The 26,698-nt window shown below is 41.4% G+C and overlaps 1 protein-coding gene across 1 annotated transcript in view; it reads right to left on the bottom strand.

Moving 5' to 3' along the window:
• Positions 1-26,698, bottom strand: part of pemt (phosphatidylethanolamine N-methyltransferase) — a 149,310-nt gene that overhangs the window by 16,917 nt on the left and 105,695 nt on the right. The window contains exon 5 of the mRNA XM_041206920.1: positions 5,409-5,520. Coding sequence (XP_041062854.1) covers positions 5,409-5,520 — 112 coding nt within the window. The remainder of the gene's footprint in view (positions 1-5,408; positions 5,521-26,698) is intronic.

Here is a 26,698-nt window from a genome sequence, read left to right as displayed (position 1 = left end):
CCTTTGCAAAGAACATCATGATGTAGAAAGGCTGCAGGCTAATTCAGAATTTTCTTTCACCCAGATGTCTGCAGGTATTCCGTCGTGATCATGCTTTTAGTAAGTTGTGGAGTTTTACTTGGAGCTGGTGTACTTATGCGCACAGCCTTTGGCGCTTCTGACTTGACAAGCTTCTTGGGCGGTAGCAGCAGATACACAGGGATCTGAATCTCCCAGGCGTCGGTTATAATGGACCAAGCAGGATGCTTCACCCATGATGCACTCAACAATACTGTTCACAAAGGAGTTCATGATGATCGTGGCTTTGAAAGAGATGCTGTGTCTGAGCGAACCCGCTTCATCACTCTGTACATGTACAGGTTTTCCTTCCTTGAGCTGCTCTGTGTCATTCCAGAATATGCTGTGACTTTACCCACTGTTTCCTTGATGCCTTTCTTGGGAGTGGCTTTCTTCTCAGTTACTTTCAAACTCAATTTTAATCGTGATTTCAGGTGCACGCAATGCAGCAATCTCCACTTTTCAGTTTCACACCACAGGAACTGTTATATGGGAGAGTGAAATGGTAGGAGGAAGATGTGTGAATGTATGTAGAAGGGGCAGGTGTTTATCAAGGTTCTACTGTGCTTAATGACTGTATCCTTCATTTGTGTGGTCCTGGATGGTGTGGATATGAGCCATGCTTCTAGTAGTATTTCAGTGTGGGCTCTTGCTTATTTACATTGCAACTATTACATCTTTGTTCAAAAAAGGATGTAAGGATAAGTCCGACAACTACAGTTTAACCTCAGTAGTGGGAAAACCATTTAGAAACAACAATCCAGGACAAAATTAACAGACACTTGGACAAATGTGGATTAATTACGGGAAGCCAGTACAGATTTGTTGAAGGCAAATTGTGTTTAACTAATTTGATTGAGGTTTTTGATAAACTAACTGTGAGGGTTGATGAGGGTATTGCAGTTGATGCGATGTACATGGAATTCCAAAAGGCAATTGATAAAATACCACATTACAGGCTTATCAGCAAAATTGAAGACCATGCAGTAAAAGAAACAGTGACAGCATGGGTACAAAGCTGGCTAAATGACAGGAAACAGGGAGTAGTGGTAAACAGTAATTTTTCAAACTGGAAGAAGGTATATGGAAGCCCCAAGGATCTGTATTATGCTTTTCTCGACCTATATTAGACTTGGGTGTGTCAGGTACAAGAACAAAATTTGCATGACACAAAATTATTGTATTGGTGATCTGTGAGGTGGATAGTGATAGACTTCAAGAACAAAAGTAAAAATATTTGCTGAAGATTAGATTGGAATGTAAACTGTGAGAAAGACACAAAGAGGCCATTGTGAGGCAGCCTAAAGGGGCAATTGGCACCTTTTTCAAATGACAATGAATCATTTGCTGCTAACACCTGCAACAGCTACGGTCTGATGTCAGAATTAACTTCAGCTCAGAACGTGAGATATTTCCTAGCTGTCTGTTTTTGCAATGGTAAATATTGTACACAAAGGGGATTTCTGATGCCAACAAATAGATTTCTGCATTTTTGACATTACTGGTTCTGGGTTAGCATCCATTGAAGCAGTAATATTACTTATGTAAAAGACTAGCATCTTGATGATAAATTTAAATTGTATCTCTTTGGAAATGCAATAAAAATATTTTTAAAACCATGAAACAGTAATTAGAACAGAGAATAGTGCAAAAATATATTATCTCAAGTTAAGTCAGGTAATTATTTAATCAAATAATTATCTGACACTAATAAGGCTGATCCAGATTGTTTTTCAAAAATTAACCTCATAGCTTTTGGACATTCAGTACATAACAAATGTATGATACAGATTTACAATGTCCCGTTCAAGGACATTAATTTCATTCCAAATACATAAAGATCTTAATAAGTGATTTTGTACAAAATTTTAAATTATATGACCACGCATTTATTATGGATATTATGGAAAGGCCTATAAACTCTAGGTGCAGATCTGCATGTTTCATTGCAGTACTAAAGCCTGAAATTGTCAATTATTGCAGATAATGAGCAAAATTAAAATGCTAATTTATTACTATTTGATTAGCACACCAGACTGAATACTATTAGTTTGTTCAGTTATAATTTCATTATCTTTAAAGAGGAGAACTGGAAGTACTGCACGGTAAAGTAGCATGTTATAATAAAACAAAGTATCAGAGATCAAAGCACGCCAGCCAGGATCAAAATATATTTCTAACAATTATAAGGTAACATTAACAGCATTAAACAAATCCTTGGCATTCCCCTCCCAAGTAACACGAGATCCTGAGGCACCACAGGATGTCAGAGAAAGTTATATATTTTCCAGCACCTATATAGAATTTGCTGCAGGTCATTTATGGACTGGAAAGGGTCAAGGTAAACTTTCCATATTCAATTTATTGTGCCAATTTAGCATATGCTAAACACAGCATGGTTAAAGACAATGCTACCAATCTGGTGTAAAAATAAAAAAAATAAACAATATAGTATGCCACAAAATTTCTGTTTAAACAACATAAAAGGTTTTGCCGACTAGATTGTGACAGAATGTAGCTGAGTACATGGGCAACCGATCAAACAGTTTTCTTAAACTGTGTCTAGCATGTGCTAAATTGGCACAACAAATTGAATATGGAAAGTTTACCTTTACTCTTTCCAGTCTATAAATGATCTGTGTCAAATTCTATATGGGTGCTGGAAAATATATAACTTTCTTTGACATCCTGTAGTGCCTCAGGATCTTGTGTTACCTGGGAGGGGAATGCCAAGACTCTAAAATGACTATTAAACTCTTCATCCTTGAAATTATAAACAATGCATTCCATTTTTCATTATTTTACAAAATCATAAAACTTAACCACATAGAAGATGGCCATTTGGCCTACCACAACTGGGATAGCTTTCTGAAAGAGTCCATTTAGTCTCATTAGCCTGCCCTTTCCCCATATATGTTTCTTATGTTTATAAATACTTATCCACTTCTTAAAAATTACCGTAGATATAGTAGTGGTGCTTCCACCAGTTTACTAGTTGGGCATTTTACATATTAAAAAATCAAAGCTCAAGTTTTCATTCTTTTGGATTATTTTAAATTTATGCTGTCTAGTTACCAACAAACCAAGCACTGGAAATTGCTTTTTCTTACCAAAAAACCCCTCATACTTCTGAATGCTATCAATTTTCCTCCTAACCATCGCTATTCTATCGGAACCAGCCTCAGTCTCTCATGTCTCTTGACATAATTAAAGACTCTCATCCTTTATATCTTCTTGTTCAATCTCTTCTGTACCCACTTCACAGCTTTGACATCCTCCTAAATCAGTGTGTCCAAAACTGGATATGGTATTCTAACTGTGGTCTTACCAAAATCCTGTATGGATCAATCAATGCTCCTTGTATTTTTGTGCTCCGTGCTCCTATTTATAAAACTTTCAAATCCTCTCTTTTTAAACAGTTATCAACTTGCTCTCCCACTTTTGAAGATTTATATCACCTCTATGGCTCTTTACACTCTTTCTTTCATTATTCTTTTTCCCCAAAAATACGTCACTTTGCAATTCTCATAAATTTTCATCCTACATCAATTTGCACAATTTACTAATCTGTCAGTGTACCCTTGAATATATTGTGCAATCCTCCACATTTAACTATGGTCCTTATTTGTGTGTTACACATAATGTACACTGTGGGACATAATATCACAGTAAGGGGTGGAATGTAATGCCCCCCTGACCCTCAGGAGCAGGCTGAGAGGAGGGAAGGCATGGGGTGGGGAGCCTATTCCCTTCCTGACCTTGCCCAATTAAATCGGGGCAGGGAAAGTCAAGGTCGGCCTTCCCGCCCCATAGGCCAATTGAGGCCCTTAAGTTGTCAATTAAGGGGCACCTAGGGGCCTCATCCTGTTGCGGCTGCGAGGGTTAGGTGCTGGCTCAGATCACATGGGCAGGCTTGGACCTGGGGATGTCCTCCTACTTGGGTACCCCATGGATGTCCCTGGCGGAGGCAAGGGCTGTCCCAGAGGGAAAAATCTTCCTGCCATCCACACCAACACCCCTGCGGTGAGCCTGTCTGACCGATCCTGGCAAGAACCACCCCCTGGCAACTTAGCATGCCTCCATGGACTTTCCTCTTCTTAGTCCTCCTGCAGTACCAGCAGAGGCACCACTGGTGCTAAAGAGGTGGAATTCTTGGTCTGAGTATGATGGAATATTCTTCACTTGTCTGAATGAGTGCAGGTGGAACAGCATACAAGGCCAGAACAATCAGCAGCCCATCCAACAACTTAAATTCTTTCCCTTGCGTGGCTGCAGTATGTACTGTCTCCTGCAGCAACTCACCAAAGCTTCTTTGACAGCATCTCCCAAACCAGACACCTCCCCTGTCTCAAAGGACAAGAATAGCAGGTGCTCGAGAACACCATCGCCTTCAAGTTCTGCTCCAATTCACACATCATCCTGACTTGACATATGTCAGCATTCCTTCATATCACTGAGTCAAAAGCCAGGAACTCCCACCCTAACACAATGTAATAGCACCTTCACCACATGGGCTGCAGCAGTTCAAGAAGGTGACTCATCAACACCTTCTCAAGGGCAATTAGGGATGGGTAATAAATGCCAATGTTTATAGCGATGATCATTTATGGAAGATTGTGGCATAATGGGAGTGTCACTGGACTAGTAATCCAGAGGCCCAGGCTAATGCTCTGGGGGACAGAAGTTTGAATCCCACCACAGCAGCTGGTTGAATTTAAATACAATTAATAAAAATCTGTAATTAAAAGCTAGTCTTAGTAATAGTGATCATGAAATTGTCATTGATTGCCATAAACCCATCTGGTTCACTAATGTCCTTAGGGAAGGAAATTTGCCATCCTTATCTGGTCTGACCTACGTGTGACTTGTACAATCCACAACAATGTGGTTGATTCTTAACAAGCAACTCAGTTCAAAGGCAATTAGGGATGGGCAATGAATGCTAGCCTTGCCAGCGATGCCCACATCCCATGAAAGAATAAAAAAACCCCGAGTTTTTAAAAAAATATGCTGCCAGTCCAAAAACAGCCATTAACCACTACTCCTCCATTTTTGTCCTTCAGTCAACTTCTCTTTAATATCACATGGTTTAACTTTAAGACAGTGCCTAATCAGACTTGTTTTAAAAATGATTCCTTTATTAATGTTCTCCTTTAATAAAAGTGTCAACTATTTTAACTCATGCATTAAAAGAGTACACAGTAACAGCCACGTTAGCATTCGTCATCTCATCATCTCACGATAGTGTCAAGGCCTCTCTGTGTTATGAAAGGAAAAATGAAAATTACAAGTGAGAGAGGAAGGTAAGAGGCAGGAAGAAATGCATGATGATTTTAAATTTACATACTCACATGACAGCCCAGCCCAAGTAGACTAATGTGCTCCCCCAATACATAGGATTCTCCATTATATTAAAAGGAAATGTCAGTACCTTGGCCTCCATCAAGACTCCAAAATAGTCTCCTGTGAAAAGTATATGCTAATTTTAGTTGGCTTGTACAATCATTGCAAATCATTTCTTCAGCAAAGCTCAAGGTAAGAATGTTATGGGTTATACATAGATGTGACAATAATCCACTGCTGGAAAACCTATATCACAGAATTGTTACAGCGCAGGAGGGGGGCATTGGGCCCATCGTGTCTGCACTGGCTCTCTGAATGAACTCACCTAGTGCCATTCCCTGCAACCCTGAACATTCTTCCTTTTCAGATAACAGTCTCATTCCCTCTTGAATGCTTCAATTGAACCTGCCTCCACCACACTCCCAGGCAGTGCATTCCAAGTTATCTTTATGGTTAGGAAAGAAAGAACGTGCATTTGTATAATACCTTTCACAAAGTCCTTGTCCCAAAGTGCTTTACAAGCACTGAAGTAATTATCTGAGATGTAGGCACTGCTGTAATGTTTGAAAACATGGCAGCTAATTTATGCACAGCAAGGTCGCACAAACAGCAATGAAATAAATGATTAGATTATTTGTTTCAGTGATGTTGGTTGAGCGATAAATATAGGACAGAACCCGAAAAAACACCACCTGCTCTTCTTCAAAATCGTGCCATGGGTCTTTTATGTCTACCTGAGAGTGCAAATGGGGTTTGGTGGGGCTGGGTGCGCAGAGGGGGCCCTAAAGAGATTGATGTAGAAGTCTATAGATGGAAAGCATGAACACAACCATGCGGAATTTTAAAAATTTGTATATTTAGCCAAATGCCAATGCATGATAAGTTACTTCCAATGAAAGGTTTCATGTACCACCCATAAGGCAGGAGAAAGTCTGCTAATGGTGACAGTGGAGCTAAAGGTGTGTGAAGTCACAGCCATTGCTATAACAATTCAATTTACATCATGCCACTTCTATCATCCTCACTGCATTTTATATATATCTGGCACTAAGTTTAAAGCACTAATTTAATTTTACGCTGGTTTTTAATTTACTTCACATTCACTAAAACATTCAGATATATGATTCATTGGCTCAGAGATGTAGGAGGCCAATCTCACTAGTGATGACTCCAAACCAGAAGAGAATATAAAGAATTTTGCTTTAAAGCTGCAAGGAGCATAAGATAGACTTGCCCTTGTAGTTTATGTCACCAGAACCACCTGACTAATTTACCACCTTAAAACTCAACATCAGTCGCTTTTATGTATTTTCTAAAATGAGTGAAAATACTTAACACAATCTATCAAACTGTTTGGTTTCTGAGGTAACACTACTTGATACAGACCTTTACATCACTGAGCTATTCATTTATTGCAAAAAACGCTGTAATAATTTTATGTTATAAAATATCAAGGTGGCTTTTTCAACTGTGATCTACACGTTGAAACATGTCTGTTGTACGACACTTTATCAAATGCCTTCTGGAAATCCATGTGCACCACGTCAAAGGCATTATCCTCATCAACCCTCTCTGCTACCTCATGAAAAAACCCAAACAAGTTGTTAAATATGGTTTGACCTTAATAAATCTGTGCTGGCTTTCCTTAATTAACCTGCATTTGCGCAAGTGACTATTAATATTACCCTGAATCACCGTTTCTAAAAGCTTCCCCATCATTGAGGTTAAAGTCATGGTGGAATGGGCAGACAAATGGCAAATGAAAACTAATGCACAGCAATGTGAAATGATTCATTTTGTTAAGAAGAATGTGGAGAGACAATATAAATGAAAGGGGCCAATTCTAAAGGGGTGCAAGAGCATAGAGACCAAGGTGTAAACACGTACAACCCAGAACGAAAAAACTGGGAAATAAGAATACTGGTCCAAACTGTTTTTTCCTTCTGGGAAATCACACTGGGCGCTACACTTTAGGAATGATGTGAAGGCATTACAGAGGTTGGAGAAAAGATTCACAAGAATAGTTCTAAGGATAAAGGTCTACAGTTACGTAGACTGGAGAGACTGGGACTCTTTTCCTGGGAAAAGAGATGGTGGAGAGGAGATTTGATAGAGGTGTTCAAATCATGAGGAGGCTAGACAGAGTAGATAGGGAGAAACTATTCCCAATGGAGGAAGGATCAAGTATGAGGGGGCACAGGTTTAAGGTATTTGGCAAAAGAAGCAATGGCAGCATGAAGAAACTTTTTTTTACTCAGTGAGTGGTTACGATCTGGAATACACTGCCTGAGAGTGTAACGGGGGCAAATTCAATCATGGCCTTCAAAAGGGAATTGGTTCGTTATTTGAAAAGGAAAATTTTGCAGGGCTAGGGGGAAAAGGCAGGGTAGTGACACTCAGTGAATGGCTCTTGCAGAGCCAGTCCTGTAACCACTCTTTATAATCATGGAATGCGCAAATCTTTAGTGAACAAATTGGAAAGGTGGTATGCAGGGAGTTCCTACATAGCCCAACTAGCTCAATCAGTAGATAATGGGACTCTTAACCCCAGGGTCAGGTTTTGAGCCCCACATTGAGTGACAGAGTTTTTGTTAAAAGATTTTCAAAATGTATTTTTTTTTATTTTTAACAAATCATTAATTGGAATTCTGAGAGAGAGTTAATATCCCTCTTTCCCAGTGCCAGCTCCAAGATCCATCTGAATTTGTTCCTAGACCAGTTTGTTATTAATAAATAGTTTTCTTATTTTGTTATTTATTTTAAACATAAATCCACTTCACTCTTATTTCTCCCAATAGTGCCACATTTACTTTAAAGAATTAGGGAACGAATTCCCTAACCCAGCCAGGTAGGATGTCACTGGCTATGATGCCACTGACTGCAAGTGTCAGATAATGTTCCTAGTGTTGTGGCATCAATAAAACAGCCTTGAGAAAAAAGGCATTTGGAGGTTGGAACAACCAAGGTGGAGAAAATTACAAGCAGGTGCACACAAGCTGTTCTGATTTGCATGCAAACTACAAGCTACGAAAATACCAATTCAGAACAAAAACCTTTGAAAGTCTATCGATCGCTTAAATGTAGGGGGGAGGGCGAGGTGAAATCATGCAAAAAAGGCATGTGGTCAACAACAAGATGCATATTTTAAAACTTAAATTAAATGTGCATGTAATTAAATATTCCATGTGGCATCCAAGGAAAACAGAACTGAACTTTCCTGAACTTTTAACATTCTATCACTGTTTAAACTTAAACAAAATTGCAGTGCCTGAAGGAAAAGGGTTATATTCACATAAAATCTCCAAAACAAATGGCCATATCTTGTATAGAGATACAAATGCTTGTACTGTTTGCATATTTCAGTAAACATCAGCACCTATCATTGAAACAAAACCTGATGGGGTGCAAAGACAAGTTATCAATTTGCAATTGTCCCATTTTTGTGCCACTAACAAATGACCAAATTTACCTTTACAAAAACAAAATACTGTGGATGCTGGAGATCTGAAATAAAATCAGAACTGGCTGGAAATACTCAGCAGGTCAGGCAGGAACGTCTCAGGTCAATGATCCTTCAGCAGAACTGAAAAATGTTAAGAAATAAAAAACAAAAAGTGCTAGAAAAACCCAGCAAGTCTGGCAGTACCTGTGGAGAGAGAAACAGAGTTAAGGCTTCGAGTCCTACATGACTTCTTTTTGAACTCAAATGTTAAAGAGATGAAAAATGTTAGCGATGGAACAGGTTTCAGGCATGTTCGGAGGCTGGAGCTGTTGGGGGTGGGTGGTCTTGTGATGTAACCTCCCAGAATATGTCCAGAGTTAGCAACCATCAGTGGTATCAATAAGAGGTTCTAATCAGTAGAGTCAGGGCAGAAGAAGGAAGCACCCCAACCCCAAATTCCATTGTGGAGACCAGAGACCAAGCTCAAGATCTGAGTACCTGTGCACCTTCACTTCCAGAGCCTTAAGTAACATCATACCCCAATCTTCTTTTGCACAATGTCATGCAAGCAAATTCAACATGGATGCTGAAAATCTGAAACAAAAACAGAAAATGCTGGAAAACTCAGCAGGTCTAGCAGCATCTGTGGAGAGAGAAACAGAGTTAACGTTTCAAGTCCATATGACCATTCTTCTGAGCTCTGAAATTCAACATGGTGGTCCATTCAAAGCATGTCTATAAAATATTAATACTTGAAGTTTCACATGAACACAATATTTTAAATATGTATTATAGAATCAAACAGCACAGAAAGAGTTCATTTGGCCATCATGCCTATGACAGCTCTCAGAAAAAGCTGCCAATTAGTCCCACTCCTCACATCTTTCCCCATGCAATTATTTCCTTTTTAGGTATTTATCAGATTTCATTTTGAATTCTATTATTAGATCCATTGTTGCCACCATTTCAGGCAGTGAATTCCAGATCATAACAACTTGCTGAATAAGAAAGGTTCTCATCTTTACGCATTTTGCGAATTATCTTAAATATTGCTAAAAAAGACAATTACTGTTGAAGCTTTCTGCCTTACACTCATCAGGATAATTTGCAAGAATACCAAATTGTAAAGAGAACAACAATTTATACTGCGTGAGAAGAGAGTGCTGATTGTTTGACAAGTGGACTCTACTTGGTAGAGGCATTGCCATGGAGAATGCACAAGTTAACTGATAACCGACAGTTAACTGACAATCTTTGTTTAAATTCAAATCAGACAGGTTGACTCCGATCGGTCAAGCCTTTACCCTGGGGAATGAACCTTGGAATGGCTATCACCTATTTTGTTTAGTTGAGAAAGGTGCAATGTGTGTACATGTTCCTTTTGTCTGCTAGGACAGGGACCTGTGTGTGAATATATGTAGCTTCTAGCACACATAAGTGAACCAAACTGTGAGCATGACTGATATTCTTAAATTGGCTGTCATTATCTTAAACCTATGTTTTCTGACCGTTCTGCCAGTGGAAACAATTTCCCCTTATTTCTTCTATCTCAACCCTTTGTGATTTTGAATAAATTTTGAATAAAACCTCCAATAAATTACCCCTTAGCCATCTCTGCTCTAAGGAAAACAATTTCAGTTCTTCTAGTCTCTTCTCATAACTGAAGTCTCTCTGGCACCATTCTGGCAAATCCCCTTTGCACCCTCACTCTCTGTTTAATGAGTATATCTCAGTTGGGTGGCCAAGGAGCCTGCACACTTTAAAAAAACACAGCATTATTTAAACTTTAAAAGTAGTCATTTTTTGAACAAATAAGTTTGGGACTGAATCGCTGAAATGCCTACTTGTTGCATTACTTACACAATGCTTGATAATATTTGTAACTCCCAGCGCATCAGTGACTCAAACAACAGCAACAAAATATTATTAGCTGGATGAATCTGGATTTTAAAACTAGATAAAAACAAAAATAAAAACAAAAAAACTGCGGATGCTGGAAATCCAAAACAAAAACAGAATTACCTGGAAAAACTCAGCAGGTCTGGCAGCATCGGCGGAGAAGAAAAGAGTTGACGTTTTGAGTCCTCATGACCCTTCGACAAAACTTGAGTTCGAGTCCAGGAAAGAGCTGAAATATAAGCTGGTTTAAGGTGTGTGTGTGGGGGGGGCGGAGAGATAGAGAGACAGAGAGGTGGAGGGGGGGTGGTGTGGTTGTAGGGACAAACAAGCAGTGATAGAAGCAGATCATCAAAAGGTGTCAACGACAATAGTACAATAGAACACATAGGTGTTAAAGTTAAAGTTGGTGATATTATCTAAACGAATGTGCTAATTAAGAATGGATGGTAGGGCACTCAAGGTATAGCTATAGTGGGGTTTTTTTTATAATGGAAATAGGTGGGAAAAGGAAAATCTTTATAATTTATTGGAAAAAAAAAGGAAGGGGGAAACAGAAAGGGGGTGGGGATGGGGGAGGGAGCTCACGACCTAAAGTTGTTGAATTCAATATTCAGTCCGGAAGGCTGTAAAGTCCCTAGTCGGAAGATGAGGTGTTGCTCCTCCAGTTTGCGTTGGGCTTCACTGGAACAATGCAGCAAGCCAAGGACGGACATGTGGGCAAGAGAGCAGGGTGGAGTGTTAAAATGGCAAGCGACAGGGAGGTTTGGGTCATTCTTGCGGACAGACCGCAGGTGTTCTGCAAAGCGGTCGCCCAGTTTACGTTTGGTCTCTCCAATGTAGAGGAGACCACATTGGGAGCAACGAATGCAGTAGACTAAGTTGGGGGAAATGCAAGTGAAATGCTGCTTCACTTGAAAGGAGTGTTTGGGTCCTTGGACGGTGAGGAGAGAGGAAGTGAAGGGGCAGGTGTTGCATCTTTTGCGTGGGCATGGGGTTGTGCCATAGGAGGGGGTTGAGGAGTAGGGGGTGACGGAGGAGTGGACCAGGGTGTCCCGGAGGGAGCGATCCCTACGGAATGCCGATAAGGGGGGTGAAGGGAAGATGTGTTTGGTGGTGGCATCATGCTGGAGTTGGCGGAAATGGCGGAGGATGATCCTTTGAATGCGGAGGCTGGTGGGGTGATAAGTGAGGACAAGGGGGACCCTATCATGTTTCTGGGAGGGAGGAGAAGGCGTGAGGGCGGATGCGCGGGAGATGGGCCGGACACGGTTGAGGGCCCTGTCAACGACCGTGGGTGGAAAACTAGAATTCATTTTCACTTGATGAAACAATCACCATCGTCCTTTAATTACTGCACTCGATCTGAAAAAAGATGTCAGATTATCCAAGGTAATATAGCTGTTGAAAATGATTCTTTACAAGAATAAAACCATATAGTTGCAATCTGTCAGTTTGCCCAATGCAGTCCGATAGCTGTCAATATATGTCGCAGGAGCAGTTGGCTAATGATTCTGTCTGTATGTGAAGACTACCTCGTAAAATATGTGTATTTTACAGTTAGCCAAAGAGCCCTGAGACAATTGACAATAAATTCCCAGAAATTCTGAACACCATCTTATTAAATAGTTTTTAATCCTCTTGGCATTAGAAAACAATGATTTAGAGGGCTCGCTAACTTCTACCCTTATTTGAACATTACCATATATTTGTAGGGAAGTGCTGCAGCAATGAAACCTATACATATTTATAAAACATTATAAAAAAGGCGTGCATTTTAATGAGCTATTTCTATGCTTTTTATGCTTTCACAGAATCACAGTGCAGAAGAGGCCCTTTGACCCATCGAGTCTGCACCGACACGTGAGAAACACCTGACCTACCTACCTAATCCCATTTACCAGCACTTGGCCTATAGCCTTGAATGTTGTGATGTGCCAAGTGCTCATCCAGATACTTTTTGAAGGATGTGAGGCAACCCGCCTCCACCACCCTCCCAGGCAGTGCATTCCAGACCATCACCACCCTCTGGGTAAAGAAGTTTTTCCTCACATCCCCCTAAACCTCCTGCCCCTCACCTTGAACTTATGCCCCCTTGTGAATGACCCTTCAACTAAGGGGAACAGCTGCTTCCCATTCACCCTGTCCATGACCCTTACCCAAAAATTAACAAGACAGATTATCAAAGAAAATGGCACAAACTGTTTTTGTATTTTTTCTTAGCTAAATTGAAGATATTTAGATACTGAATCAAATTTCAGAAGTGTTTGTAATGATCATCATTGCCATAAAAAGGAGGCAAAGCCCTTCATTGAGCTACTTTTCAAACATTATCTTGCTGCTACATTTGGATTACTTGTGTCATCAAAGGCATCTCTGTAATGTTTGCACAATGAGCTTTTGCAGCATAGCAACAGGAGGATGCCATTCAGCACCTTGGGTCTGCTCTGGCATTCAGTGCTGATCAGCACTTTAGCTTCATTTACCCGTCTTTACTCCTTGATATCTTTATCCAAAAAGTCTGTCAACCACAATAGTGAAAAGTTCTAATTGTCCTAGCATTCACAATATTTTGGGGGAGAAATGGTGAAGGAGTAAAGATGGTAAAGTACATTACCAGCTAGAGTCAACTTGTTTCTTTTCCTTCTAGGTTCCTTGGGCCTTTTCCACTTTACCAGTTTGTCATCCTTTCATTTTTACTCTTTTCATTCCCACAGCCTTCAGACATGAATATGTTCCCTGAGTCTGATAAATGTCTATAATTTCTTTGCTTTCTCTTACCGTGCTGGTCTCCTATATTCCACTTATGTGTTTACCATGCCATTTATTTATTTTTCCCACATGTATGTACATATGAGCGCGTACATGCAAGTGCATTCTCTTTGCCTCTTCCTTTTTAAATGTAACACCCCTCAGTTTTGATAAAAGTCCATGTTCAAAACATTATCTTATCCTTCTCTCCACAGACCTGCTGTTTCCAACATTTTCCGGTTTGCTTCAGATTTCCAGAATCTGCAGTTTCTTGCTTCTTTTCACTAGCTGAGTGAACAACAGCAATAGAACATTTCAACTTATAGACTTCGATATTTCAGTTATAGTAACTTTATTCTATGCCAGTTCCCAGCTTAATGGAAGGATCTCTAGAGATTCAACAGCTTATTCATTATATAATATGGCTGGGTTTTGCTCTGAACAGCGAAGACGTGATGCCAGCTTTTTGCTGCATTTGCACTTACCCATGTAGTTTCTAAGGGTTTTTGCATGGCAAGTTCCTGTCATCTAAGCAGCCAAAATGCATGGCATCATCTGCAGGGATCTCTTGCTTACCGCCACTTTCTCATGTACCAGATGCCAGCAATGATCTGATCTTTAATCGCTCTTTCCAGAAAATGGGCACACCTGGATTTCTAGGCCACCGTACTTTTATATATAAATCTCTGAACTAACTTGGTAAACTTTTATTATTGATCAAGTACAATGGGATTAATTCTTAAAGAATAATGAATTTATATTAGTTTAAGGATTGGGCAGTAAGTGCATGCTGATTACAAGTCTTCTATGTGTGGAATCCCATTCCTGTATGTACAGGACACACAACTGTGTAGAATCAGATTGAAGTAGTAGTGAAGAGTCAGAAACAGGAAGTACGAGTCTAAAATATTGAACTCAGGTACAGGAAGCAAAATAAAAAGGGTGAAATATTAGACTAAGAGAGATAAAGAATAAGTAAAGTAAAACATTTATTTATTAAATAAATATTTAATATTTGTCTTTTAAAAAAATCTCTAACAATAACTAAAATCTGAAGGAATGGAATCCCACACTTAGAAAGTTAATCTTAATTGCCAGAGAGATTGCTTGAAAGTAATGAACACTTCATTAATTCAGTCAACATTAAAAAAAAGACTACTGTAAACAACTTGGCTGCTGAGAGTTCTACATTACAACAGTGAATACACTTCAAATGCACTTAATTGACTGTGAAACATTTTTGGACAACCTGGAGTTGAGAAAGGTGCCTTATAAAGACAATTCTTTCTTTTTTCTTTCTGTAAAAGGTACTCATACTGGAATGGACAAGCTCTAACCTTTTCTAGTGAGCTTAGTCTGTAGCATAAGTCCAACAACTTCATGGGCAGAGTCTTCTGCTTGTCAGGTGGGCTGGTCGGGAATGGGCACGGAGCCGATCGCTGCGTGCCACCATTTCACATGGTGCTCAGTGTGGCGCGCAACCGGTAGTGCTCAGTGCTACCTGTGCGGGTGGGGGGAGGACGGAGAGTTGGGGCATATGCGCGAAAAAGCGCAGAAATCTCCCTGAGGCAGCTCCATGCCTCAGAGAGATTACGTTCAATGTGAAACTTCAAAATAAAAAGAGTTGAAAATCATTTACACATGTCCCCTCATGTGACAGCACACATGAGTTGGGACATGTTTATGAAATGTTTGAAAAATATTTATTAATTTAATAAACCCTTCATGAAACCTTATCCCACCCATGGATGAGGTTTCATGAAAAATGCAAAGGCTGCTTGGGCTCTTCGCCTGTATGCCAACCTTAAGGTTGGAAGGGCAGCCCTGTCAATTTTGTTAATTGGTTTATTAATGGCCTTGCAGGCATTTGACAGTTCGGCAGGTGCGCAGCCGACTCCGGTGTGCGCGCGCCGAGCGAAAGATCGGAATGATGCGCGGTGGCATCGGGATGCACGCCCCTGCACGCTGAAGTGAAAATTCTGCCCCATGCCATTCAGTATTTGACCAGTGCATCAGACAGCGAGATGCCATTTCGAGGCAGCTTAGGGAGGAATTTCAAATCTCGGACATTAAATTCTTGATTTCTGCTTTTACATGTGCATGGATAGTCAGTGGAAGCTTTTGCCAATTGCCACCTAAATAATGGCAAGCATGGTTAGCCTCACTATTATTTTTACAGCAAAATCCAGCCAATAAAATGCAACACAGTTTGTGCTGTTCAGTCAATTAAAAAAAGCAGGTACAATCTCCATACTGAACCTTGACATGAAGAGCCAACACTGGAGGCCTTTAAAAATGTCAGGCAGTGTGTGAATGCGGATGTCCCTTCCTTCTTTTATGGCAGATCCCATTTTTGCTGGCAGGAGAAGGAAGCAGGGTGTGAATCACACAGGCAGGAAACCCAAACTCAGCAGGGCCATTTGAATTAAGTGCCGAGTTCAAACATAACCAATTTTTGCTATTCCAAGGGCCTCAACTTGCAGTGTGGAAGTCACGCAATTATGGAGGAGGCATGAATGTCCTTGAAGAGTAGGTAAGGTCTGTTTAGGTGTCATGATCTGAAGTTAGTTAAATACCCAGCCCTTTAAAAATGAAACAAAAACAAGCTGCAACTTTCAGTTGAAGCAAAAAAGACACCCGCTGCTGAAGTGGATTGATTGACAGGCCATCTGGTGCAGCTTATTAAAAAAAAGCTATTTTTCATGCAGTTTCAATAGACTTTACTTTATACTGTATGACTTTACATAAAGCTGTCTTTGATCTATTTAGTGAATAGAAGTGTGTTTGCTTTGCAAACATATTGACCACTTAAGAGGATTTAAAATTCTTGAACGGATTTCATGAATGAGAGTTTTTGTCAGTATCAAGCGTGTATGGTTGAAAGCCCTCTTAGATTGCTAGCTGTTTAATTTTTGTTCATCTCCATATGGCTCCTGAGGTCTGCCCATATCGTATACTGGGTGAGCGTCTATGGAGATTATGGGGGACATGAAGGTGGCATGTGGGGCATGGAGGTTGGGTAAGAGGGGGTGAAAGGTGAGGGCACAAGGGCTTAAGAGCCTTTTATACAAAGATCTCAGAGAACTGAGGCAGGCCTTCTAACCAGTGACCTCAGCACTTTCCCACCTTTGCATTGCCTCTGGAAGTGGTGGGTCCCAATTCAATCATACCACTGCAGCCCTGGAGTGACAAGTATGTCCATGAAAATGGGTCTGCCAAGTCAGGAGCCTCCCCGACTCAAACTTCCTGCTTGATGTTGAATATCTGGTCCTAAATGCAACATTCTCTGGGTTCCTGCCAGACATGACATCTCCAACATTTATAACAATACAGAAACTAATTGATTCAGCAAACTTCTCTCAGTGTTGTAATATATGACGCACAGATTCCTGCTTAGTAAATGGTCCGGGGGATTGGTCAAGTGTGGAAGAGAAATCTTATTCCTTGCTAAGCTTCTGAAAAATGCCTCTCTGGTTAGGGTTGTCAACTCTGGTTAGATGTGTTCCTGGAGGTTTAACCACTGACTTCCCATCTCTAACCAACCTGCCTCCGCACTCCCACAAATGATCGCTCAACATGTCCATCCTGAAAATGTCCTCCTTTCCCATCCCAACATTGCACTGCTTTAGCATCCTGACAGTATCTTTCTTTTCCACCTTGACAATGTCTTCTTTCCCCATCCTGACAATGCATTGCTTTCTCATCCCAGTTGCATGCTGTTGCAGACTCTTCATTACTCGATTGACTGAGTCAATCCAATAAACCTTTATCCCCCATCACCAATGATTAATAAAAACAAAACTGTTGTAAAGAAAATTAAAATAAATCAACATTTTATTTTAACGTCCCTATGATTTCTCTCCATGGATGCTTTCAGTAGTCTCTAGGAGATTAATCTTGAATTCCTGGAGAGTCCTGGATAATACTGGACAGTTGGCACCCCTACCCTAGGCATTATCTTTAAAATGAACTTTACAAGTTCAATTGCTTTTCCCAAAAGCAATTGGTCCTCTAGAAATGATGTCCAGGTTCTATTAACAGAACTACTACTTCCAGCCCCTCACTTCAATTCAAAAGAGAAATAGGCTAAATCACTTTGCTGTCATGGTGATAACACTTCCAGGTCTCTATCAGAATTGTCTGAGGTCGTAAGGTTTCTCTTACTAGTCAATTTCTTCCTGCCTAAGCATAATTGCTAAAACCAGAACTTGGTGATAAAATTTAAGAATTGCCTTATATGTGTATACCTCTACAAACATGATCATTTATTTTACAAGATAGCGGGTCAATCTGCGGCACCTTGTCTTTAATGCATCATCAGTTTGCATCCAGACCAATTCTCTTTGACACATCACTGAATGTCTTTTGAAAATCGTATAATACTTGGGCCTAGATATCATTCTTTCCAAAAACAGCAGCTCCTCTTCTTCAGGTGCTAAATCGCCTTGTAAGCCTCCAATATGGTGGACAGTAAGTGCATGCTGATTACAAGTTGCACCCCCTTCCATACCTGTAGAGGCCAAAAAAATCAGCATGCAGTGTCCACGTGCGAGATAGGCAATATGCACTTTGATATGCAAACAAGGGCTGAACGTCTGTTTGAGGCATCACTGGGATTGGTTTGTTCTGAGGTAGCTACAAAATCTACATGTGACCTAACAGATTGTCCTTAAATGGACTCAACTAAGGAAGGGTTCCAAAAATACTTGTCGAACCAAATGAAAAGGAATGCCTTCACTGTTCTTCCCAATCTCTCCAGTGCCATTATCTCCATTATCTGGTTAACACCTTGCTCTCGGTTAAATCTACGTACTAGTCGCTCACAACTCCCCTCCTGCTTACCGCCACTTTCTCATGTACCAGATGCCAGGAGTGATCCGATCTTTAATCGCTCTTTGCGGAAAATGGGTACGCCTGAATTTCTAGGCCACCGCACTTTTATATATAAATCTCTGAACTAACTTTGTAAACTTTTAATGTTGATCAAGTACAATGGGATTAATTCTTAAAGAATTATGAATTTATATTAGCTTAAGGATAAACAATTCCATTCATTTTGTTCTAATTTTCATTATGGTGCGTAAATCCTTGTACATATCTTTGGATTTGATGTTTTGATAAGACAGTTTCCTTATGACTCTCACAGCTGTATTAAATGCTGTGGTGAACAGAACTAACGTTAATTCTACAAAAATACTTGGTTGATTACTGAATATTTTGGCAAATAGTATAGAGTTAACATTATTTACTGCCAGGTATGATAACATGAAGTTGAAATCCAACACATTAGGCTTGCCCTTTTTATAGAATGCCCCCTACTTAATATTGCCATCTTGGTGCAGTGTTAAGCAAACTCGCATTTGTGGGTTGGCAAGGTGATAAATTGAAGATGTGTCTGCAGCAATGATGGGCAATATTAACTGCAAAAAAAAAAAAGAATTTTCAGTGCTCTGGTCAATCATTTCCCCACACAGCATCAGTTCTCCAAGAGTCTACTGTAAACATCACAGTTTCAATTTTTAAAATGAAGAAAAGCTATTAGCTGGCTTGCCTGCACCTGCACTGCAAAGGGGCTGGCTAAGCCCAAATTTCCAATAGGAATTGGAATCCCCACAATTTAATGGGCTGCAGGCTTCAGAAAAGCATGGTTGGAGAACTTAGTTTGCAGCGCACTTGGCTGGGGAATGGAAAGTCTAGCCAGTGGGCAGGCCTTAAGAAGCTGCTGTTAGCCATTGAAGGGCAAGTTATAGAAGAAAACCAGTTATCATGCGGAAATTTATCATAATGGCACAAGACATGTGGGCAACAATGTGCAGCTGGAAGTACTGCTGCAGAAGGCATCTCGATGGAGAACAAGGTCCTACTTGGGCCTGATGATCGTTTGAAGCACAGGTACAAGAGACATCAAAGTAGGTTGCTGATCATGTTCATCCAGCCAGGTTCCTTTCACCTTGCTGAAAGTGAACAAGAGGTTTTCTGGAATTAGGAGAACAGCTATGGTCAGTATGCTGCTTCCTGTTAGACTTAGTTCTTTTGGGGCCTAAAAAGAGCAAGAAATCTTTGTGGAAACCTTCTTCATCCCTGTTCCTGATGTACCTGCAGATCACCATGCTACATCTTTGTAGACTTGTCTTGTGAAGGGAAGGCAAAAAAGTGATATCATCTGATGTGTCGTGTACATCGCGGGGAATGGACTGGGGTGGGGGAAAGATGATGATGTTGGTCTATAAAAGTGGATCCCAGGAATGTGAAAGGCATGAGCAGAGCTCTGAGTCATGTTGCATCTATATTTCTGGCTCCTTGTCATCTTTTCCTCATTGGAACAATCCAGCATGTTTGGAAACTGGCAAGGAATGGCCATGCTATTAAGATGCCCAGCAGCAATCAACATTAGTAGCAGCAAATAAGGAAACTTCAAAAAGGTTGCAGAGGTGCCAGCAAAAATAATAAATGCATAAGAAAAAAAATGTAGCAACATGTTTTAAAGAGAACAGGAAAACATTCAATGACCACTAGCTATCTATTTTTAGGAAACCTAGTTGAATAGTCTCACATCTGGAACGCCAAGTGCATCCATACAAAATGGGCGAGCAGCACACCGTGGGCGAGTCCCTGTTGGAAATCTGGTCAAGAGATCTAATTGGAATAATTATACAATCCAAGTAAGGCCCACAAAAACTTTGAACATCCTCCAAATTATAATCATTTCCCAACTCTCGACCAGTGTGTCAGAGGCTCCACATGCCATGAACAGCCTTGGAAAATTTAATCTGAAATGTCATCACACTTGATCAATACCTTTAAACAAAAAAGATTCTTTTCCAGGCTTTGTGCTTGAAGGTCAAATTATTCTGATGTTAGATAACTCCAGCCTGTGGCTGGACTAATCTGATGGGCTTTGCATTAATAAGGCAGATTTTTTAAAAGGCTGTTTTCAAGGAACTGTTATGAATCCTTACCCAATCAACTATAAGCAGGCCACAAGAGCAATACACTGTAATTAATTTTTGCTCATCAAAAACTGATGCTGATAGTGGACGAATCCAAATGGTATTCCAATTGCCTAATGGTGCTTTTCATTTCTGACATATTTTTTAACGCACTTCAATGAAACACAAGAAATAATGTACAAGATTTTACCCTATGTGAATTGCCGAAAATTGGGTAAACATCCTTATGAAGTACTGATGTGCCAGCTTCCCTGAACTTTTCACATGTTGCTGCCCAGCATGAGCATTCTTGTCCCGGATTCAAGGTCGTGGGTTCAAGTTCCACTTCAGAAACTTGAACACAAAATCTTGACATGGCACTCCAGTACAGTACTGAAGGAGTGCTGCATTGCTGGAACTGTCATGTCTTGGATGAGATAGTAAAGTAAGTATGCCCTCTAGGAGAACATTAAAGCTCCCATGATATGGCTCAAAAGGAGAGCACGGGAGTTAGTTCTCAGAGAGTCCAACGTTAATCCCTCAACCACCACTTAAAACTGATTAAAAGCAAAAAACTGCGGATGCTGGAAATCCAAAACAAAAACAAAAACACCTGGAAAGACTCAGCAAGTCTGGCAACATCTGCAGAGAGGGACACAGTTAACGTTTCGAGTCCGAATGATCCTTCAACAGAACTAAGTAAAAATAGAAGAGAGGTGAAATATAAGCTGGTTTAAGAGGAGGATGGGACAAGTAGAGCTGGATAGAGGGCCAGTGATAGGTGGAGATAACCAAAAGATGTCACAGACAAAAGGACCAGGTGTTGAAGGTGGTGATATTATCTAAGGAATGTGCTAATTAAAGGTAGAAAGCAGGACAAGCAAGGTACAGATAGCCCTAGTGGGAGTGCGGTGGGGTGAAGGAATCGAAAAAGGCTAAAAGGTAGAGATAAAACAACGGATGGAAATACATTTAAAAATAATGGAAATAGTTGGGAAAAGAAAAATCTGTATAAATTATTGGAAAAAAAAAGGTGGGGGGGGAAATCGGAAAGGGGGTGGGGATGGAGGAGAGAGTTCATGATCTAAAATTGTTGAACTCAATATTCAGTCCGGAAGGCTGTAAAGTGCCTAGTTGGAAGATGAGGTGCTGTTCCTCCAGTTTGCGTTGAGCTTCACTGGAACAATGCAGCAGGCCAAGGATGGACATGTGGGCATGAGAGCAGGGTGGAGTGTTGAAATGGCCAGCGACAGGGAGGTCTAGGTAATGCTTGTGGACAGACCGAAGGCGTTCTGCAAAGCGGTCACCCAGTCTGCGTTTGGTCTCTCCAATGTAGAGGAAACCACATTGGGAGCAACGAATGCAGTAGACTAAATTGAGGAAGGTGCAAGTGAAATGCTGCTTCACTTGAAAGGAGCGTTTGGGCCCATGGATGGTGAGGAGAGGGGAAGTAAAGGGGCTGGTATTGCACCTTCTGTGGTTGCATGGGAAGGTGCCGTGGGAGGGGGTTGAGGTGTAGGGGGTGATGGAGGAGTGGACCAGGGTGTCCCGGAGGGAACGATCCCTGCAGAAAGCCGCCGGGGGGGGGGGGGGTGAAGGGAAGATGTGTTTGGTGGTGGCATCATGCTGGAGTTGGCGGAAATGGTGGAGGATGATCCTTTGAATGTGGAGGCTGGTGGGGTGATAAGAGAGGACAAAGGGGACCCTATCATGTTTCTGGGAGGGAGAGGAAGGTGTGAGGGCGGATGTGCGGGAGATGGGCCGGACACGGTTGAGGACCCTGTCAACCACCGTGGGTGGAAAACCTCGGTTAAGGAAGAAGGAAGACATGTCATAGGAACTGTTTTTGAAAGTGGCATCATCAGAACAGATGCGACGGAGGCAAAGGACTGAAAGAATGGGATGGAGTCCTTACAGGAAGCGGGCCGTGATGAGATGTAGTTGAGGTAGCTGTGGGAGTCGGTAGGCTTGTAATGGATATTGGTGGGCAGTCTATCACCAGAAATTGAGACAGACAGGTCAAGGAAGGGAAGGGAAGTGTCAGAGATGGACCATGTGAAAATGATGGAGGGGTGGAAACTGGAAGCAAAATTAAAACATTTTTCCAGGTCCAGACGAGAGCATGAAGCAGCACCGAAGTAATCATCGAAGTACTGGAGAAAGAGTTGTGGGAGGGGGCTAGAGTAGGACTGGAACAAGGAATGTTCCACATACCCCATAAAGAGACAGGCATAGCTGGGGCCCATGCAGGTACCCATAGCCACACCTTCCGTCTTCCTTTGGAGGAAGTGAGAGGAATTTAAGGAGAAATTGTTCAGTGTAAGAATAAGTTCAGCCAGATGGAGGAGAGTAGTGGTGGATGGGGATTGTTCGGGCCTCTGTTTGAGGAAGAAACGGAGAGCCATCAGACGGCCCCAGTGGGATTGGACGTCCATGGTGAAGAGGAGGCGGTTGGGGCCAGGGAACTGGAAATTGTTGATATGATGTAGAGTGTCAGAGGAATCACGGACGTAGGTGGGAAGGGACTGGACAAGGGGAGAGAGAGTGGAGTCAAGATAGCAAGAAATGAGTTCCGTGGGGCAGGAACAGGCTGACACGATCGGTCTGCCGGGACAGTCCTGTTTGTGGATTTTAGGTAGGAGGTAGAAGTGGGCCGTCCGAGGTTGGGAGACTATCAGGTTGGAAGCTGTGGAAGGAAGATCCCCAGAGGAAATGAGGTCAGTAACAGTCCTGGAAACAATGGCTTGATGTTCAGTGGTGGGGTCATGGTCCAGAGGGAGGTAGGAGGAAGTGTCTGCAAGTTGACGCTCAGCCTCTGCAAGGTAGAGTTAAGTGCGCCAGACAACAACAGCACCACCTTTGTCAGCGGGTTTGATGACAATGTCAGGGTTGGACCTGAGAGAATGGAGAGCAGCAAGTTCAGAGAGAGACAGGTTAGAGTGGGTGAGAGGAGCAGAGAAATTGAGACAACGAATGTCACACCGACAGTTCTCAATGAAAAGATCAAGAGAAGGTAAGAATCCAGAGGGAGGGGTCCAGGTAGAGGAAGAATATTGGAGGTGGGTATAAGGATCCGTTGAATGGGGAGAGGACTCCTTGCCCAAAGAAGTGAGCACAGAGACGAAGGCAGCGGAAGAAGAGTTCAGCATCGTGCCGAGCCCAAAATTCATTGAGATGAGGGCGTAAGGGTATGAAACTAAGTCCTTTTCTAAGCACTGAATGTTCAGCATTGGAGAGGGGAAGGTCAGGGGTTATGGTGAAAACATGGTCGGGGCTGGGATTGGGGACAGAGGGACAGGCAGTGGTGGAGGGTCCTTGATGGGTGTTGGTGTTGATGAATTGTTGGAGCTTGCATTCCTTTGCACCTGAAAGAAAGAGACAAAGTTTCTTGTTGAGGCGTCAGATGAGACGAAGAATAAAATGAAACTGGGGACACGTGCAGCTTCGAAAAAGGGTGCGGCGGTGCTGCTGGAGGGTGAGGTCGAATGTGTTCATATGGCGGCGCATGGCACTGAGTGTGGATCTCAGAATGTGACGAGAACAGCAGTCCGAGAAACGTTTTATGTCCCGAAGATACCTGTAATCCTGGGTGGGTTCGAAAAATGAGGGATGGAACTTCAGTTGAAATCCACATGGGGTAAGTCGGAGACGGAGACAGTCACCGAGGAAGGAAATATGGCTGTGAAAGTGGGTTTTAGTAAACACCTTGTCAAACACCAGGAGAGAAATGGAAAGCAATGAAGGTGAACAAGGCAAAAGAGAGATATGAAAATCCTGTCAGAGAAAAGAGCAATACTTCTTCAAGGTAGGCATTCCTTGAAGAGAAGTGGCAGTCAATTAAACACTAAGATAAAAGCAAAAAACTGCGGATGCTGGAAATCCAAAACAATAACAAAAATACCTGGAAAAACTCAGCAGGTCTGGCAGCATCTGCGGATAGGGACACAGTTAACGTTGAGTCCGAATGACCCTTCAACAGAACTAAGTAAAAATAGAAGAGAGGTGAAATATAAGCTGGTTTAAGGGGGGGTGGTGGGATAAGTAGAGCTGGATAGAGGGCCAGTGATAGGTGGAGATAACCAAAAGATGTCACAGACAAAAGGACAAAGAGGTGTTGAAAGTGGTGATATTATCTAAGGAATGTGCTAATTAAGGGTAGAAAGCAGGACAAGCAAGGTACAGATAGCCTTAGTGGGGGTGGGGTGGGGTGAAGGAATCAAAAAAGGCTAAAAGGTAGAGATAAAACAATGGATGGAAATACATTTAAAAATAATGGAAATAGGTGGTAAAAGAAAAATCTATATAAATTATTGGAAAAAAGGTGGGGGGGGGTGCAGGGAAATCAGAAAGGGGGTGGGGATGGAGGAGAGAGTTCATGATCTAAAATTGTTGAACTCAATATTCAGTCCGGAAGGCTGTAAAGTGCCTAGTCGGAAGATGAGGTGCTATTCCTCCAGTTTGCACTGAGCTTCACTGGAACAATGCAGCAGGCCAAGGACGGACATGTGGGCATGAGAGCAGGGTGGAGCGTTGAAATGGCCAGCGACCTAAAACTGATTATCTGGGCCAGGATTTTCCAGTCTTGCTAATTCCACCTAAAGTCAATAGACTTTTGGCTGCCTCTCAGAATTTTCTGGTCCCGCCATGGGCAGGACAAGAGAATCCCAGACCTGGTTATTGATTTAATTGCTGTTTATGGTACCTTGCTGTTGTAAAGATGCAGTTGCAATCAAGTTCAGTTGGCCAATGCTTGCGAGTTCTACCTGACCAATCAAAACCAGCCAAAACTTGACCATAAGATCCAGCAGGCTTTGCAGGGGAGGCCTTACATTACAGGCAGACATTCTATGGAGACAAAAGTCAATCAACCTGGTGATCATCACATTGTGTTTGTGCATAGGATGAAATTACTGATAAGCAAAGTTATGATGTCCAGTATCTATTCCGATAAGAAGATATATAAAAAAATTGAGAACATGGGAGAAGAATACTCAGCACGGATATATCTGCCGGACTTGAATCGGAGGAGGAAGTGGCAGTGTTTTTGAAGCAGACAGATTATCTATATTTGACTGCTAGGGTATTGTGCTGAAGGAACATTCCAGCACACTCTGGGCATGGTTTCAAAGCAGATAGATGATGTGTATTTGATTAACTAGCACCCGTCTCATTCAAAAGGAACATTCCAGTATGTCCCACTGAAGGTATAAAGCTTGAAGGACAAGTACAATATGGTCAACAGGAAGAGAAACAAAGAGAAGCAACAACCTGATCAAAGGGAGCTTCAGCTACAGTAGTTATAAGCTACTCACCCTATGTCTGAATACTAGAAAGGTCAAACAATAAATTGAATTTGAAACTATCTAGTATCATAGTCAATTTTATAATCCTAGAGTAAAAGAATTTCTATAAGAACTGGGCAGAGGTTTACCTTACACCGAGTACAAATTGGCTGCTACGTTTCCTGCATTTATAACAGTGACTACACTTTGCATGTACTTCATTGATTATAATGCGCATTGCGATGTCCTGAAGATGTGAAACGTGCTATAGTGAAAGCTTGCATTTCTTTCTTTAATATACAACTAATTGTACAACACTCATTGTACAAAATTGGAAAATCTAGAACATTCAACAGGAAAAGGAAGAAATGGCCAGCAGGGGCATGAAATGGAGAACAGCGAGTTATCACTTTTTTTTTTGAAATTGTGGAGGAAAGAAGTTTCTTCCACACACAGTTTTGAGATACAAATCAGGAGGATCCAGGTTTGATCTCTAATCCACACTGAAGTGCATGTTAAGCATGTTATAAGAAGACATCATTAACCATTCAACCATTTCACAAATGTATTTGAAGGAAAGCTACTTAAATACATGCTGGAGAATGGATTAGCAGGATATATTTACAGATATGTTTTGGTGAATTAAGGTGAGGGGAGGCTCATGTGGTGCATAACCACAAGCATGAACCAGCTGGCTCAAATGGCCTTGTTTTTGCGCTGTAAATTCTATGTAATATTATCATGGTCTCATTGCTGTAGTTTCTAGTCTCTCAGCCAAGCACTCTGCTGTGCACTGCAGGGGATTTTTCAATCTGACACAGCTCAGTGCACACTATCTTACATTGTCTCTGTTGTGCTTGTTGGGTAGCTGCTGAAAGCTGTGAAACCAAGAACAAACATCGTGATAGGCAAGGATGGAACAGTGGTATCAAGCATATCAACAAAATAAAAGATGTTCAGAGTAGAAAGAAAGCTATGCCACAGTCACTTAAATGTAA

This window comes from Carcharodon carcharias, chromosome 15 (genome assembly GCF_017639515.1).
Source record: "Carcharodon carcharias isolate sCarCar2 chromosome 15, sCarCar2.pri, whole genome shotgun sequence".
Taxonomy (NCBI): Eukaryota; Metazoa; Chordata; class Chondrichthyes; order Lamniformes; family Lamnidae; genus Carcharodon; species Carcharodon carcharias.
This window is presented reverse-complemented; position numbering and strand designations above follow the sequence as displayed.